This window comes from Eurypyga helias, unplaced genomic scaffold (genome assembly GCF_000690775.1).
Source record: "Eurypyga helias isolate BGI_N326 unplaced genomic scaffold, ASM69077v1 scaffold8440, whole genome shotgun sequence".
Taxonomy (NCBI): domain Eukaryota; kingdom Metazoa; phylum Chordata; class Aves; order Eurypygiformes; family Eurypygidae; genus Eurypyga; species Eurypyga helias.
This window is the reverse complement of record NW_010227581.1, coordinates 10685-28838: the sequence shown is the minus strand read 5'-3', so window position 1 is coordinate 28838 and position 18154 is coordinate 10685. Positions and strand designations below refer to the sequence as shown.

Here is an 18154-nt window from a genome sequence, read left to right as displayed (position 1 = left end):
ATTCCTGCTCTAGGAGAATCTGAAGTATACTTGAGGAATGCCAGAAGACGCATGTCTTCAGAGCACACAATTCGGGCTCTGACGAAGGTGCACTCAAATACAAAGCTAAACTATAAGCTATTTTAGCGTGACCATCTTAAAAACAAGGCTAGTCAAGTAAACCAAATGCTTAAACTCCTTAACCAGCCAGAGACTGCATATTTTACCCAGCAGTGCTACATCTACTTCAGAAGTTATTTTACTTGTCCATGTCACAGAGGGTTGCTGAAGTATCAGAGTTCAGAGGATTTATAACAACTTTTCACTTCTAGTGTAAGGATGGTTTCAGATATACTATCTCACAGTTGACATACAGATTTTCTGTATAAAGTGTATAAAATAACTTTAAATTAATGTCTAGCTGAGATGCAGATATATCTAAGTAATGACAATCAGAATTTTAACCCTGGGAAAGATGCCATCTCTTTGAAGAATGCACTCCCAGCCAAGACTGTCATTGCTGTAGCTTATCTGAAGGCGAGTCACTAAGGCACCTTTGAAAAACATTAACTGGAAATTAATTAGATTAGCCTATCAGCCACCAAAAACTGATTTTTATATTAAGATATAATAGCCCTAAAGCTGGTAATGAAACACCCAGATTTCTGGGTTGGAGATCCAGGAAGTTTGAAATACTGCGTTTTGTAGTTTCTAGGAAGATTTGTCACTTGTACTTCCATTGTTTCTCTATGACCTCAAACTAGGAAATCCAAGCTCAGAGAATCATAGAATAGTTTGGGTTGGAAGGCACCTTTGAAGGTCACCTAGTGTAACTCCCTCTGCATCAAGCAGGGACAAAGTTCTAGCCACTTAGTTGCAATAAGAGACCTAGGTCAAGTTTTTTCAGATCTAACTAAGCCAACTGCACAACTCTTCATCCCTACTTCAGGAGTAGTATGAGTAGAGTTACCAAAAAATCAAGGGGGGGAAAAAAATGTGTTGACGAAAGTCATTACAAGATGAAGAACCACAGGAACTGAAGCTTATATGCATAGTAAAGGCCAAAGTTAAAACTAATGCAACTCTGACTTTATTGATTTAAAAATAAAATGTTAAGGCTGTGATTAGGAAGTCCAGGAAAGAGTTCTCAGCACTGTGCAAGTTTCTAAAGCATTCTCTTGCTATCCCATAAGTCAGAATTTAAGTGTACTCTAACTTTTATGCCAGAAAGCTTATCCTTCAGTGAAAACTGACTGCTTTTCATTCTGAAGAGCAGGAAAGGGGACAAGAGTCTCACTGAAGTTCTAACTGAACAAGAGCTATGTAATCCTATCTTCTAGCACTCTAGTGTTCTACTAAATGGGCTACTGCAGGCCAACTCCATAAAAAACTTCCAGTACAAATTCAGGTCCTTACTCTGATCAAGTATGAAAGCAGCATTGCTTTGTGCAACTTCATAGCCCTGCTCTGCCAACAGAAGATACTGCACCACAGCAGAATTTGAATCGCCATCTTTATAGCTGTTGTAGGCAGTCATCAGTCTTTCAGACCAACGCCCCCGTTCACATACATTCTTAAACAACTGCAGAGGGAAAAAAAAGGAGAAGACTGGTTGTCAGGAATTTCAGAAATTTAGGTTTTGCAGGAAGTAAGCTTTTAACATTCAAATGCCAGTGCAAAATATTTACGTTTCACAGGAAAAACTTGATAAACTCACTGCTTAAGGCAGGCTTACTTTAAGATACAGGTTACTATGTAAATACATGCCAAGACTCAGACACTTCCTCAGAATTATTCCTAAGATCAGCTTACCTGTAAACCCATGCCTAAATGAAGAATTCAGTACTTATAAGATACTTGTGTTTGCTTTGTATTACGTTCTTCTGATTTTCTTCAAAGTTAATACAGCAATTTCAAACTTGCCACATCAACATAAAAAAATCTGGATTTTTCTCATGAGATACCAAGCAGTTTGATAACACATCACTTTTCCTTTTGATAGCCTTGGCTCTGCAATCACTAGTGGATGTCAGTTAAGACAAGTTTCCTATATAAGCTGACATGGTTCTATCCAACCTTTTGCAAGTCAGTATTATTTGACCTTCACAAATGGATGACCTTACCTCAACAGCAGTATTACAGTATCGCATCACTCCAGTGCCAGTGGCATGCATCTGAGCCAGATTATAAAAAGCCAAAATGTGGCCACCCTGGGAGGCCAAGTTAAAATATTTCAAAGCTTTTTTATAGTCCCTCTTGACTCCAATGCCATCTAAAAGAAAGAATACGTCATTGCTAGTCATTATCTTGTGAAAAGCAGGGTTGTATGAAATACAGTGTGTACTTACTCTTAAAAAAATATTAAAGACAGACGTCGTGAAAGTGTCAGGAAAAAAGAAATTAATCCGATGCAGTAAGAGCACGTTACATGCAGTATATCTGTACTACTAACGCCACCTAGTGAACAGTTAGTGAAAGGGCAGATGCTAAGACCCGGCAAATCATAATTTTCATGGCACTTACTGTAATACATAGAACCTAGTTGAAGTTGTCCATCAACCCATCCCTGTTCTGCAGCCTTCTGGAAATACTTCAGTGCTAGCTCATAGTTCTGCAGGAAGAGTTGGTCCAATCATTAGAGCCTTGAAATACACCACAATTTAAGAAAGAAAATATGCGTGCACACCTATGTAAACACATGGACAGATCTGTATTACAGAAAAATTACAGGGAGATGTTCTACTGGGAAAATATTCACCTGTCAAAATTGGGAAACAAAAAGTAAAATAGCCTACAGTGATATTAGCATGTCTTAAGCCTGTAGCTATCTCAAAGCTGGTATCCACATACACCATTGCTACGAACACTTAGGCTTAATAGAATGGAAGCCTCATTCTGTTTCTGGAACAATTATTTAACTTATTTCCTCTACTCGGGGCTAATTCAACTTTTGAATATCTGTTTGCATGGCTAAATATAAAATATTTGACAAAAAACCTTCTTGTGGGAAAAGCAACAAGGCAAATGCACTAATTAGAAGTTTCAAAGTATTCTTCTAGTCTCACAAAAGACATAAAATGGAGATAGAATTTGTTTTATTTCACAAGAAAATTAGAGCCAAGTTCAAAGCTCCTGCTAAAAATTTACACTGCTATGCATTTCTCATAGCTTCAGCAACACTTTCAAAATTATTAGAGGGAACTCAGCACATTTCATAGCTGCCAACTCTAGAGTGATTTTTTCTATATTACAGATTTCTTCATGGAGGGTTCAGTGTAACAGAAATCTTCACAATTAAATCTTCTACACTACTTCCCTCCAGAGAAAAATAATCTGTTGATAACAAGAAGTTACACAATCACCTATGATAAGAAAGATGACTGTCAAAAGCTTACCACTGGAACACCTCTTCCGTAGAGGTAAGCCATTCCTAGTCCACTCTGTCCAACTGGATTGCCCTGCAAACACAGGAAAACACTTCTGCAAAGACAGGCAAAACCTACAGCTACATCTCTCAAATTCGGTATGTCCTTAACATCATGAGAACAAACAGTGCTTAAGATAGATTTGCTTTGTAACTTATCAACAAATTTGCTCCTACTAAGTAATACTTATTTAGGGAGGAAATAGAGTATTTGGTAACTTCTATTCAGTAACTACACAGGTGAGTAACAGGAAAAAGGAAAGTTTTCAACAGTAGTTATGAAAGTCTACTGTGCAGTTTCAAAATGTCCTATGTAGAATCCACACCCATAGAAATGTGGGGCATGAATAGCTTATTTATCTTTAAGTTTTTCCAAGCTTGAGATGTTCTGGGAGCTTCTGTAGCATCAGGAACTCAGAAAATCTGTCTTAATGTAAGGGCAGATCGGTGGCTGTCCTGTGGGCTGCATTACTGACGACTGTCCCTGCACAAGTATATACCATGGTATTCCTTCAGTGCCAGGACAGGCAACAGGGCACATCAGAAACTTTCAGTGAGTGTAGGAAATTATCAACTGGAGAGATCCTTACCCTAGGACAGAGGTGTAGAAGAGCAATCTAATTGTGGAATGCAAGAACCATGAAGACTGTTACCTTACAACGGTCCCTTCAAAACTTCATCTGCAGTGTTCCAGTGCTAAACAAACTTTCCTGGAGGACTAGTCATGCTTTAACTGTATAAATGCTACCATATGGGATAGGTCAAAGGCAGATGCGAGGGATTAACAGCCAAAAACCAAACACACTGCTGCTATGAGAGGTACAAAACCAAAACCATTATCTATTTACTGACCACAAAACAGAACCAATATAATATAACACCAGTACACTGTAAATTTCTGTGAAAAGATGACTTTGGATTAATGAAAATGAATATATATAAAAGTGTTAGTGAACAGTATTTCATACTGATGCCGGCATTCCGAAGAGTCAGACCCCTTGTGCTGAACACAGCTTCAACAAGCATCATGACCAGAATGGGAGGTAGTTCCCGACATCTTAGACAAGCAGGGTTTAATTACAGGTGAATCTGGGATAGAAGTTGGGAGCAGGAATATGCCCATGGAAGTGTAATTTGCAGCATTTATGAGCTAATCAACTTTTTAGTGCCTATGCTGTATTTCTAGCATATACGGTATCATACCATATCAGCAGCTTTCTGGAAATACTGAAGCGCTGTTTCATTGCTCTGAGGTACCACGTCACTTCCTTCTGAGTACATCTGAAGGAGAAAGACATTATTGAAGAACAGCTGAAGAAGCCAGCTTAGCATGGAGATCATGAAGCAAACATCTTCACTTTCAGTATGAGAGGGAGCCTATTGTACCATTAGGCTATTCTAACTATTGCATTACTGAATAATCATTAAAGAACGTGCCCATAAGCAGAAAACCTGTCTCTAAGCTGCAAAATTCAGTTTCAGAGAGTTTAACTTTCTATCGGAAAATGAGCTGCCCATAAAATTAAAATGTTTGCATTAAAACACCTTTTATTTTTGAGTTGTACCAGTGTGAAGAACACAATCAGGCAAAAATCTGGTGAGACCCGTGGAAGTCAAACTATATTGGCAGTTAAAATACTTCTTGAAAACAAAGCAAAAAAAGAACAGATTACTGAACCCTGTTCATTTCAGCATTTAGTAGATACAAAACACTCAAGCAGTAGAGAAAGCAGGAACCTGCAATTTCTCCTTTCAGATGCCTTAACAAGCACATTATGCTTTTTTTCCTTGCTCTTTCTAAGGCCAAGAATTTTGCATCCTCTACTGCAGTGACATCCTGAAAAAGACCAGGTACAGCTGCTGCTTACTGCAGCCTAACGAAGAATATGGTGCAGTAAGGATTTGGCTCCTCACAGGGTGAAGGTAGCCTGATCTCAGCTCAGATCTCAGGCAAGTGACCTACATACCAAAGTAGTAACACATTAACATCACCACCAGCAGCTTCTCAATCATGTTTTAGATTAAAAAAAGGACTTAAACCCAAGAAAACCAATACAACGGCTCACCTCGCAGACAGACTCAGGCCTTAGTTCAGAGTAGATGCAGATCTATTTGCAACTCTGACTCAGAAACCTCAGCTCTCTACACCAAAGAATACAGATGCCTTTTCCTTCCTGAACTTAGTATTTCCCACTAGACAAAATTTTAAGAAGCCCAGCTTTTCCCCACAGTGTATGGAAGAGCACAGTGGCTTTCTCTGAGTTTTGAACTCCAGCACTGAAAATGGACATACGTGTATTTAACTATTTAATTTTTTTTATAAATCTAGTTCAAGCACTAATTAGAAAAAAACATTCCTAAAGTTAAGGAGCAAGCAGAAAATTTAGACTAGACTACAACACACTAACTGCAACTGCAGGACAACTCAAAACAGTAGCAAATAGAAGTACTTAGATCCCACCATTCAGGATTTAGACTGCCTGATATCAGAAAGCAGGAAGTATTTGCCATTTCTCATAGAAAAGCACTTTGCTTACTTTTGAAGGTGTTCATAGTCTCTTACCTTTCCTAGAAACGCCATGGCATGTGAATTGCCAGCATTAGCTGCTTGATTGAAGTACTCAAACGCTCGCTGTAGGGAAGGAAACAAGTATTTACCTACCACGACTATGACTTTAGTACCTTTTCTTGCAGATGGAGTAGAGGCAAGCAGGTTGTTTGCCAAGTTACCAGGTTCTTGTGGGGATAAGAATTATCAATCCCATTTAATTTAATATTTAACAGGGTTCCCCACTTATATTCTGAATATTCACAGAATCATAGAATGGTTTGGGTTGGAAGGGACCTTTAAAGGTCACCTAATTCCAACCCCACTACAATGAACAGGGACATCTTCAAGCAGATCAGGCTGCTCAGAGCCCTGTCCAACCTGACCTTGAGAGTTTCCAGGAATGGGGCATCTGTCATCTCTCTGGGTGACCTGTTCCAGTATTTCAACACCCTTGTTGTAAAAAATGTCTTTCTTCTATGTAGTCTGAATCTACCCTACTTTAGTTTAAAATCATTACCCCTTGTCCTACCACAACAGGCGCTACCAAAAAGTTTGTCTCATCTTTCTTATATAAGCCCCTTCAGGTACTGGAAGGCTGCAATAAGGTCTCCCTGGAGCCTTCTCTTCTCCAGGCTGAACAAGCCCAACTCTCTCAGTCTTTCTCTACAGGAGAGGTGCTCCAGCCCTCTAATGGGTTTTTGTGGCCCTTGTCACCCACCACAACAGGTCCATGTCTTTCCTGTACTGAGGGCCCCCAGAGCTGGATACAAGACTTCAGGGGGGTTCTCACGAGAGCAGAGGGGCAGAATCACCTCCCACAACCTGCTGGCCATGCTTCTTTAGATGCAGCCCAGGATACGGTTGGCTTTCTGGTCTGTGAGCATTCAATGTCAGCTCATGTTGAGCTTCTCATCAACTAACACCTCTGAGTCCTTCTTGGCAGGGCTGCTCTCAATCACTTCAGCCACCAGCCTGTATTGGTACCAGGGGTTACCCTGACTCATGTGCAGGACCTTACACTTGGTCTTGTTGGACCTCATGAGGTTCACTCAGGCCCACTTCTGAAACTTGTCCAGGTCTCTCTAGATGGCATCCCATCCCTCAGGCATATCAACTGCACCTCTCGGCTTGATGTCATCTGCAGTCTTGCTGAAGGTGCATCTATCCCACTGTCTATGTCATTGATGAAGCTATTAAACAGTACTGGTCCCAGCACAGACCTCTGAGGGACACCACTTGTCACCAATTACCTGAACATCGACCCCTTCACCACTACTCACTGAATGTGACCATGCAAACAACTCCTCATCCACCAAACAGTCCACCCATCAAATCCATCTCTCTCCAATTTGGAGAGAAGGATCTTGTTAGAGCCTGTGTCAAATGCCATGCAGAAGTCCAGATAGATGACATCCACAGCTCTTCCCTTGTTCACTGATGTAGTCACTCCCTCACAGAAGGCCACTAGGTTGGTCAAGCAAAACTTGCCCTTGGTGAAGCCATGCTGGCTGTCTCCAGTCACCTCCTTGTCCTCCACATACCTTAGCATAGTTTCTAGGAGGATCTGTTCCATGATCTTCCCAGGCACAGAGGTAAGGCTGACAGATCAGTAGATTCCACGGTCCTCCTTTCTACCCTTTTCAAAAATGGGTGCCATGTTTCCCTTTTTCCAGTCACCAGGGACTTCACCTGACTGCCATGACTTCTCAAATATCTTGGAGGCTTGGCAACTACATCAGCCAATTCCCTCAGGACTCTAGAATACATCTTCTCAGGAACCACACTTATGTAGGTTCAGGTTTCTCAGGTGGTCACAAACCTGATCTTCTCTTATAGTGGGAGGAAGAGAGACTGCCAGTGAAGACTGAGGCAAAGAAGTCGAGTACCTCAGCCTTTTCCTTGTCCGCCATTACTAGTTTGCTGGTCTTGCTCATTGGTGGGGTTTGTATGGGGTAAGAAGCCCTTTGTATAATTCTCTGCATCCCTGGCCAAGTTCAGCTCCAGCTGCACATTGGCCTTCCTGATCCCATCCCTACACAACCGGGCAGCATCCCTATACTCTTCCTAAAATACCTGTCTGTGCTTCCACTGCCCTTTAGTTTGACCAGCAGGTCTCAACTCATCCATGCTGGTCCCTTGCCTTATCAGGACCTTGCTGGTCCTGATTTCTTACAGCTTACCCTTCTGAACAGCTTGCAGCCATCGGCAGGCGCCACCCCCCCCACCGCCGCACCCCAGTCACAGGATTCATCCCACCAATTTTCAGCAATGGCAAATAGGCTGTAGCTGTCTAGCAGCACGGTGGCTTCCAACTCCTCTGATCTGTTGCCCATGCTGCATGCACTGGTGTAGAGGCACTTCAGCTGGGCTGTCAATGAGCTCCGCTAGCTTCTGAGCAAAGAACCTCTTCCCCTTTGAGAAAGGTGAATCCCATCTGAGGCCAGCAAGCCTGGTGCTGTGTAGGCCACCCCATTATCAAAAAACCTAAGACTGTGGCAGTGACACCAGCCACAGAGTCATGTATTAACAGTCTGGTCCCATCTGTTTCTTCCAATGTCACTGCTCAGAATTGGAAGGAGGGAGGAAAAAAACAACCTGTGCTCCAGAATCCCTTACCAACTGTCCCAAGGCCCTGAAGTATCTTTTGACTGCCTTTTGACCTTCACATTGCAGGTTCATCATCACCCACGTGAAAGCAGTAATAGGTGGTCTGAGGGCCATACCAGGCTAGGAAGTTTCCTAGTGACATCCTTAACCTGGGCCCTAGAATTCCCTAAGAGGAGGGTCTGTCTGGCATATTGGAACCTCTGTTCCCCCCTGTTCAGAAGGGAGTTGACTACAACTATAACCCGTCTTTTCTTCCTTGTGGAGATGATAGTGATACACAGGATTGGCCTTTCTGACCTTGGCAACACTTCTGGTGTAGACAGACAGCCATCCACATCATCCATTGACTAGCCTTCCACATCCAGAGCGTCATGGCTGTTGTACAGAGTCACCTTGCAAGGCGAGGTGGGCAAGAAGGGGGTTTGCCTGCTGCCCTGAGCATGGACTTGCCTGCTTTCACTCTTTTCCTTGAAGCTACTGCCCTCAGCCAGGCAGGGAAAGGATACATGATCCCCTTAATCTTTTGTTTTGGTTTGGTTGTTGTTGGTTTTGTGGTTTTGTTGTTTTTTTTTTTTCTCCCCTGGTGGCTGTTTCTGTCTCGGGGAAGACAGAATATAGCTCCACTGGTCTGTCTTTCTCTCCCTGATCCTCCTTAACGTTTCTACTTTGTCTTGTAGCACTGCCACCAGGCTGAGCAGATCGTCCACTTGGTCACACATCACAGAGCTGTGCACTGCTGCCACTTGCTACCAGTGTAAGGCTCTGGCACATCCTGCAGCCTGAGACCTGAGAAGCTGTGTTTTTTCGTGTGAGCTCTCTCTGGATTGCCACATCCATTCTGGCAAGTGCAGAGGACGTGGCTTTCAGCCAGGTGGTATCATAGCTAAGCTCCTGCAGAGAAGGTGATGACCAGAAAACTGAACTCATCTCTTGAGCTGGTAGGGTGACTACGCCCCTCCGTGCAAACGGCCACAAAAACAGCTGCCCCACGCCCTGGCTGCCAAGCCACACTCTTTGCCCACTCTGGCAGCTCACGCTCCCTAGGCCAGTTTTTTTTATAGGCATGGGTGTGGCTGCCCTTTCTCTAGCAGTGCCCAGGTCCCGTCAGCATCTCCCACGAGAGCTGCTGGCTCCTGGTGAGTCCCTCCACTGCCCTGGCTTTTCCCTGCCTCAGGAAACTCTCCTGTGCACTGAGATCTGCTGATCAGGCCAGCTTTGGAGCAGCTTCCCTCACTGACTGAATAGTGAGCAGCAATGCCTCTCAACAGTGTATTCCAACAAGCAGAGGAAAAAACCCAAACACCTAAAACTGCTACTAAGCACAAGCTACACAGGTAAATCTTACGTCCTTATCGTAACTCCAAACCCTGTTTTGAAGAGATCTGCCAGTTCCTATTCCAGTTTTACACAGAGCTTGAGAGTACTCATTCTGACCACTTAATATAATCTCTGAACACTTACAGAGCAGCCATTTTAAGGTATTTTAAATGTGATGACCATTAAATAATTTCTGGTTCATAGCTGAGTCTGAAATAATCCTCAGAACTGCACATCCTCAGCTCTCCATTTTTTTCAATACATTAAGAAGAGAGTAGCTATTGTTAACTTCTATACACAGTGGCTAGGTTGGCTTACATCAGAAGTTCTATTTTCTATGCACACTGAATATCCTCAGTATTGAAAGTTGCACTGTTTTGTCTACGGAAGCAAAATATTCCTGCAAGCCACATAAACCAGACTATCATCATTAAGGCACGCACAGTGCGTCATGAAGATTCTCCTGCGTGTATAAAAGCTCAGCCAGTTTCAAGTACTACTTGGTTTCGACTTCCTCATTTCTAAGATGATTTGTCTTAAACTGTGTAAGAAAATCAGCTCCATGTACTAGACACATAAAGATTAAGTTCTGTAACAAGACTACTGATGTTATTTAATACCTTTTGGGGGTACTTATACACTTTTGCTTCACTGTGGTCTCAGCTGTACTTTCTACCTTGCCACCAAGTGTAATATGCAGAGATACACAGAAAGGGTACCTGATGATTTTGTTCTACTCCTCTTCCTCCATGCAAGTGCAACTGTCCAAGGCCAACCTAAAAATAAATTTTATATTGCAAGTAAGACACTTTACCCAAAGGACTTACTTTTTCTTTAATAGAGACAACAGTGAGCTAATTACATGCACATAGACAGAACAGGTCAGAATTAAAGATGCCACAATGTCTGAAGGCAGATTTGCTTCAATAACTACAGTATAGTCCTACTTTTTCATATTATCCTAAGTGGAAATTTATCCTAGATAAAAGTGACATGACTTCTCCCCCTGTACTCGGCACTGGTGAGGCCGCACCTCGAGTACTGTGTTCAGTTTTGGGCCCCTCACTACAAGAAAGACATTGAGGTCCTGGAGCGTGTCCAGAGAAGGGCCACAAAACTGGTGAAGGGTCTGGAGAATATGTCTTACGAGGAGCGACTGAGGGAACTGGGCTTGTTTAGCCTTGAGAAGAGGAGGCTGAGAGGAGACCTGATCACTGCCTACAACTACCTGCAAGGAGGTTGTGCTGAAGTGGGTGTTGGTCTCTTCTCCCTAATGACAGATGATCGGACGAGGGGGGATGGTCTCAAGCTGCGCCAGGGGAGGTTTAGATTGGACGTAAGGAAGAAGTTCTTCACCGCAAGGGTTATCACACACTGGAACAGGCTGCCCAGGGAGGTGGTGGAGTCACCATCCCTGGATGTGTTTAAGAGACGGGTGGATGAGGTGTTGAAAGATATGGTTTAGTGGTGGACAGATACGGTTGGACTGGATGATCTCTAAGGTCTTTTCCAACCTAGTGATTCTATGATTCTATGACTGTCCTAGATACAAAATAGTAACTGTTCATTTGAATTCTGCTACCTAATTCTTAAGTCATATATGACCAAGTTGAATCGTGACAATTTGCCTATATTAACATTTTCCCTCCTGCATTGTGTGTAAAGAGCTGAAGCCTGCGGCATGCAGATGTCATGTACAGCAGCAGCAGTGAGAAATTGAGGTCTCCTGTCAGGGACAGTTCTTTTGATCAAGGCTTCCTCCACAACATCTAAAGCTATCCTTAAACTAGTCTTGCTGGTTTCTAGTGCAAGCCAAGATCCTCTTTCCTAAGATACTAAGATTGTAATGTTTTGGACTTTTTTTCCCCACAAATATTTGCATTTTTTGTCCAAGTTCTACCTTAAACACAGTAAAATACAAGTCTCTTCAAAAGCTAATCAGGAAATAGCAACCAGATTCATTCAGGAGAAAGAGAAAACTAAAGCCCCAGCATCTTTCCATATTTCATCAAGCTGTTCCTGTATGTCTTGAAAACCTCTACATGCCAAAAGGTGAACTTAATCTTACCTGTGCTTGTACATCTCCTTTCTCTGCTAAAAACTGATAATACTGAATCAAGTCTTTTTCTAGCATCCCACTTGCCATTCCTGGGTTTTCTACTTCATCTGCTAAGCGAATTCGCTGAACCACTGTGCCACCAGTCAAAGAAATGTCGCTAGCAACTGAAAAACAGATAAAATAGATATTCACAGTTTTGTTCAATACAAAAAATTACACTGTAACTTAGTAAAACCAGGTCTCTACAGAGCTTCAAACTGTCACTCAGAGAATTAATTACTTAGACCCTCTCTAAGTATTAAAGAAATTTCAATAGAGAGATAAAAATAGCCTGTAATGATTCAGAACCAAATAACTTAATAGCAGAAATTCTCTATACTATTAGCATTGATAGTAGTATTCCTATCTTCTAGGTGTATGATACAGGAATACACAGTCAAAAACATTAGCCTAATAAAAAATTTTTACCGTGATTAGCTACAAGTCTGTAATGAGTGAGAGCAGATTCACAACTTCGTAGGACTCCTATCCCAGCCCAGTACCGGTAACCCTAGAAAGGAAAATACAGAAATACGGGACTATCGGTTATTTGACAACATACTGCTAGTCAGGTTACAAACTTTTCACATTATTTGAGCAAGATTTGACAAGAAAATAAGCAAAACAAAGGCCACAAGTCCATTGTGTCTGCGTTAAAAGCAACTGCCTGACACTGTTAAAGGTTAAGCATACCCAATATACTTCAGATATTACTCAGGAAAAAGCAAATGAGCAGAATGATACTTATGGGAGAAAACCTAAAGCTTTTTACTTACACATGTTGCACTCTGTTTGTCTTAAATCTCACAATACTCATTAAACCAGTATCTTCTGTAAAGATCTCTGGCTTTCACAGTTCTCATTAGCCTATAAAAATTAAAGTCTGACACTTCTGCTCTATGCCAAGAGATGCAAACAAGGTCCATTTAAATTCATAGTGGTACACAGCTTAAATGAGCATGCTTTTCCTTAGGTTAACAAGGAATATCAGGGAAGATACTACTGTCCACCCAATGCATGCATGATGATCTAATATGTGGACAGTGTATTCACATGAACGCAAAGCTTAAATTTTTAATGTAAGAGTACAAAAAAGTTTTTGCATTTGTAAAGTTATTAACTATCTTACTTACCAATATCATATGGCCAATCAGATTTCCTCCTAAAGCTCCAAAAGTGTTATACACCAGGGCCTTAAAACAAAAGCATTTGTTATTTAACATCTGTCTCCAAGACGATATAGAAGAGCACACACTGAAGGTTTCTAAGTTACCTTAGCTTGACTAGAGTTGACTCCTAGGCCAGACGCATATAAAAATCCAAGAGCCTAGAAACAAAATAAAGTTTGTCAGCACATCCCTTGAACAATCCAGGGTCAGTGTTCCTGGAACACTTCAGTATAAACAAGTTAAATAAGAATTCAAAGCTGCAAAGAATACCAAGCTCTACCTTCACTTTGCTACCTCCTATGTCTAGGCCATGCCCTGCCCCTTTTAAAACAAGAAGTTTCTCAACCATTTGGCTGCCCAGGACAGTAACAAATACATCTCGCTAGAATTCAGTCTAATGGATTGAACAAGGAAGAAACTACTTCCCTGAATGTCAAATGTAGATCCAAAGGGCCTGAACAGTGAAAGTGTCCCAGTTTAAAGACCCTCAAGTGAAGATCAGCAATGTCGGTCAGGTTATTCATGTATCCTATTTGTCTCATACACCTGTGCAAACATACGTGAACCTTCTCTAGAAGGGTGTTACTGTTTGGTTTACTAGCACCCTACAGATTTACTATTTTGCATCTGTTCTGCCATGGGTTAGTTGCATTTATGACTACAAATATAAACAGTTTATATACACACAGAGCTGTTTGGCTGAGGTTTTTTTTCAAAAGTTATTTTTATTCTTAAAATTTACATAGTTACTGCTCTAACACCTGTTACAGCTGTGTGGCTCAGAGTACAGTACCACAGAAGATAACACTATATATAAACTGAAGGTGTCTATTTCAGTGCTCTAAGACTATTCTATGCAATTCTGAAAGCACACCTCATGCAGGCAGTATTGAATTCTAGACCAAGAAAACTCAAGGTCTTTACTGAGATATAAAGTCTCTAGAGAGTACACGTTCCTGTTTCCTATGTTAAATCAGCACTCCAACGTTAAACAGGGAACAGCAGGAGGCTTGGTAGCCAAAGAGCTAAAGGCAACTGGACAATTCCTAAAGAGGCTGACACTTCCAAAACATAACAGAGAACTAAACAGTAAGTATATGGAGATACTGAGACATTGAAATAGCTAACACCCACATTTTATGGCATTACATGTAAACAATTACATATGAACAATTCTATAATGTTCAAAGGCTCATGAATAAAGCAAGTCCCATTCCACTAAACAGCTCACAAGGCTCCTAGGAGTTTATAAACTCCTAGATTATAAACTTTTGTCTGTGTATATCTAGCCATCTCAAGGATAAAACTGCAGATGGAAAGCCACAACATCCCACAAGAAAAAACATCCCACACAAACCACAAGAAAAAAAATAACAGTTTCAGAAAAGATTTTTTGGGTGGAGTCACCTGTGTCTACCCATTTTTTGCCTTATACATCCAGTCTAGTCAGTCATACAACAGGTAAGAAATTAAAAGACCACCACCGTACTATATTACATGTATTATGTATAAAACAGCTGATGTATGTATATATACACACACACACAAATATGTATTTTTATATAAAAAAATCTGGTAGTATAATGCAGGTCTTTTTAAACTTCGTCTGTTGTCTTTGAACCAGGCAACAGATACCACTTACTGCACTCACTCTATTCTGGAGGCACAAACAACCTATAAAACTACCTTAGAACAAGTACAATCTATAAACGAATTTATAAACCTATGGAAACCTCAGGAGAATCTGAGGACATACATACCGTTTGTCCTGTAGGAGAACCTTCTTCTGCCAGTTTTTCAAATAGTTCTTTTGATGACTGGATGTTCTGTTTCAGGTAATCTCCAAACAACAAAGCGTAAGACACTTTCTCCATTGCCTTGGTATGATTCATGTCAGCTGCTTTCAGAAGATATCGATATGCTCTTAAAAGAAAACAATTTCTTAGTCACCTTGAGGCAAAGCAGCAGATTCTATACATAAACCTGAAGATTCTGGGGAGGTGTTTTGTTCCTCTATTTCAGCCTCTATTTTCTACAAACGCATCTAACTATATTTATTTATTCCAGCTCCGAATAGTCAATCTATGCAACAACTCATATGATTTAGCTAGTGGACACACTGGATTTCAGTGTTCATTCTACTCCATATGTAAAGCAGTACGCATTTCTTCACCTCTAAGTTATACAAAAAGTTTAAGGTCAAATGATCATGTTTTTGTAGCAATCATTTTAAGCTCTGTACTAGGTATCTAGTAGGACCACTACTCTGACAGCTTCATGATAGAAAACACAAGCCTGAAAGAGACTATGGAGTATCTTTGATGTCTCCAATGAAAAGACTAAGTGTTGGGGCATGCATACACGTGAATTTTGTAATGAAACAGTCATGGTAACAATGAGAAATTTCTCTGGAAACCCTCCTTTCTATTTCAGCCTCAGAACTTAGAGTAGTCCTCCAAAGTAATTTCACAGCAGATGGTTTCACAGTAATTTAAAAAACTCCAACCTTAAACATTATAACACAACACTGTCAAGCATGCTTCAGTTTGATTTCTCATAGACCTCTGATAGCATTCCAAGATTTTTCTTTACCTCCCTTCCTTTCTATTCTCAACTTGTTTTCTTTCTTTAGGACAGGCAGTGGCACACTGGCTCCTCACAGAATTTCATCTTTGAAGAAAGTGTAAGGTGTTCGAGAGAACTAAAATCTAACATTGTTTTATAATTCCTACAGTATTTTACACAAAAAAACCCTAGCCAGAGTCTAAGAGATACTGTCTCCCTTTGTCTTTGCCAAAATGTGGTGGATAACCTCTAGCTATGCTTCAGTCTCCCAGACACTTTAAGTAGAAATACACCCCCTTATCTCCACAAGTAAGTTTAACGTAGTAATAGCGCTCACGTAATAATCAGCAGCCGGATGTCACCACTTACTGATGAAGCTGTCAACACAAGTACTAGGGATTTCTAAATTAACATGGCTATTCTTAGTGACAGTGGTAAGCTGACAACTATTTCATCAGTAATTGGATATATTCAGAGTAGAAACAGACAGAATGAACAGAACACTCTGTTAATTCTATTTTTTTTTTTGTTTCATCTACAAGCAAAACCTTATTCTCTCAAACAGTATCAATTATCAGCGTTTTAACAATTTGTTGAGATTAATACTATCTTTATAGCGACAGAAAACATCAGAAAGCAGGAACAAAACCAGAGCAGAGCAAGAACTGCTGATTCTTCCCACTTAAACTTTGAAGCAGAATGAGAACCAGACTGTAAGAAACATTTCAAAAAGGACAATTATCTTGTTTCACATTCTCAGTTTTTTTCTGGGCAGCTGCCACGTATAAAGTGTAGCTAGTGCAGCACCATCTTGCATTAAGTCAATGTTTTGAAGACAACCACTCCTCAGAAATTAATCTTCTAAAACTTTTAGTAGATTCAGAGGAAAGCAGGCACAAATTTGTTTTCATAAATACCCTGAAGTCACTATTAATTTTCGGTACTATCACTGCATAGTTCGAAGTCCAAAAAAGCGCAAAGTCCTGAGGCAACTCATTTAAATTATTTTTCAGTTAAGCCAGAGTGATCAGTCATGTCATCATTCTCCTGTGGAGGTGGAGGAGGTAGACTTACTCCTTCTTTTGAGCCTTTTTACCGCTTTCATTAAGGATTTTCATTCCAGTCTGATAAACATCCTCAGCTTCTTGCATCTGCCTTCTCTTATTAGACTGCTCTTCAGCTAAAAAAGGAAAAAAGTACATTAAAAGCTCCAATTACACAGCTCAAGACTATACTCTCAAAATTCTTATTGGTTCTAAAGGGAAAATACAGCTAAACATATATTTCTGAAGACCAATAAACAACCCAAGTGATTACAAAAAGCTACCTAAAGGAGGTATTGGATATCTTGGTAGACAGTTTCTTTTCATGTGATGTCTCTCATATATTAGTTTGCTGTTAAAATAATTGTCTTCATTACTCCAAAGCAAGTCGTGCAAGGAAGAAAGGTTCTTCCCCTTCAGGAGTATGTTTCCTAGAGAAGGCTTGCCTTTGTGCAACAAATCGGTGGGTATGATGGGAAACTGTTAAACCCCTATAATCCTACAGCCTCAGAAAGTAAGAGCTTTATAGATGCTTCCACTGAAAGATTTCCTGAACAGCTTTAGAAGTGGCATTTGCATTATAATCTTTACCATTGTGAGAACTTTACCTTTATAATTACTTGTATATCACAGTATAAAGTGGTGATTAATACATGGCAGGGATGACTAGACCCTGAAATAAAGGGCATTAAGAGACCTGAAAACAGATTAAGAAAGCATTCTTTGGACAAGAACAAGACATCAGGTTACTTACTTTCACAGAAGCCCCATTTCTGATCTTTCCTGTAATCATAGGTTGTTGCACACCAAAGCCTGCCATCTTCTCTCCCATCTGCCGTACACTCTGTGTACTCCTTCTCCATAAACAAAAAGGGGATGTGGCAAGGTTCACCGTCTGCAGTACCACCAATAGCTGTTAAAACTGAAAATACATACCCAGGAATTAGACTGCTTTCCTTTATTCCACAAATTAATCTACTACATACAGGACAGCACTCTTATGTTGGTTTTAATTTCTATGAACTACACATTTAATCAAGTTTTCAGCATCATTTCTAATTTGTAAAAGCCTGAAAAAGCAATTACTTTTCTAAGTAGCACTTGAAAAAAATATTATTCTTATTTTTAATTAGGAAATGAAACTGAAGGTAGGTAGTATCTTACATTCCTTAGTTCTACGCAAAGAAAATATTTTTGTTTAGATTGGAGACAGCAAGTCTCAGTTACCCTCTTAATGCCTACCAAAATAAACAATCCTTCCTTTCACTTTCCCTTCTCTGCACTCCCTTCCTCATGCAAAAAACTATGCTCAAAGTGCATTCCAGTGCATATATTCGTTTTAGCCCCAGAGTTAGATGTAATCATGATAGACGCACTCACATCCCACAAATGTGATACTGA

General features: G+C 40.6%; 1 protein-coding gene across 1 annotated transcript in view; it reads right to left on the bottom strand.

Moving 5' to 3' along the window:
- The window catches only part of SEL1L (sel-1 suppressor of lin-12-like (C. elegans)), a gene marked incomplete at its 5' end in the record, with an annotated part of 28823 nt that overhangs the window by 6805 nt on the left and 3864 nt on the right, over nt 1-18154 (bottom strand). The window contains 14 exons of the mRNA XM_010156651.1: nt 1396-1561; nt 2103-2251; nt 2503-2590; nt 3375-3437; nt 4607-4684; nt 5967-6035; nt 10598-10654; nt 11947-12101; nt 12406-12487; nt 13110-13169; nt 13250-13303; nt 14906-15068; nt 16785-16890; nt 17508-17675. Of these exons, the coding sequence (XP_010154953.1) occupies nt 1396-1561; nt 2103-2251; nt 2503-2590; nt 3375-3437; nt 4607-4684; nt 5967-6035; nt 10598-10654; nt 11947-12101; nt 12406-12487; nt 13110-13169; nt 13250-13303; nt 14906-15068; nt 16785-16890; nt 17508-17675 (1458 nt within the window). The remainder of the gene's footprint in view (nt 1-1395; nt 1562-2102; nt 2252-2502; nt 2591-3374; nt 3438-4606; nt 4685-5966; nt 6036-10597; nt 10655-11946; nt 12102-12405; nt 12488-13109; nt 13170-13249; nt 13304-14905; nt 15069-16784; nt 16891-17507; nt 17676-18154) is intronic.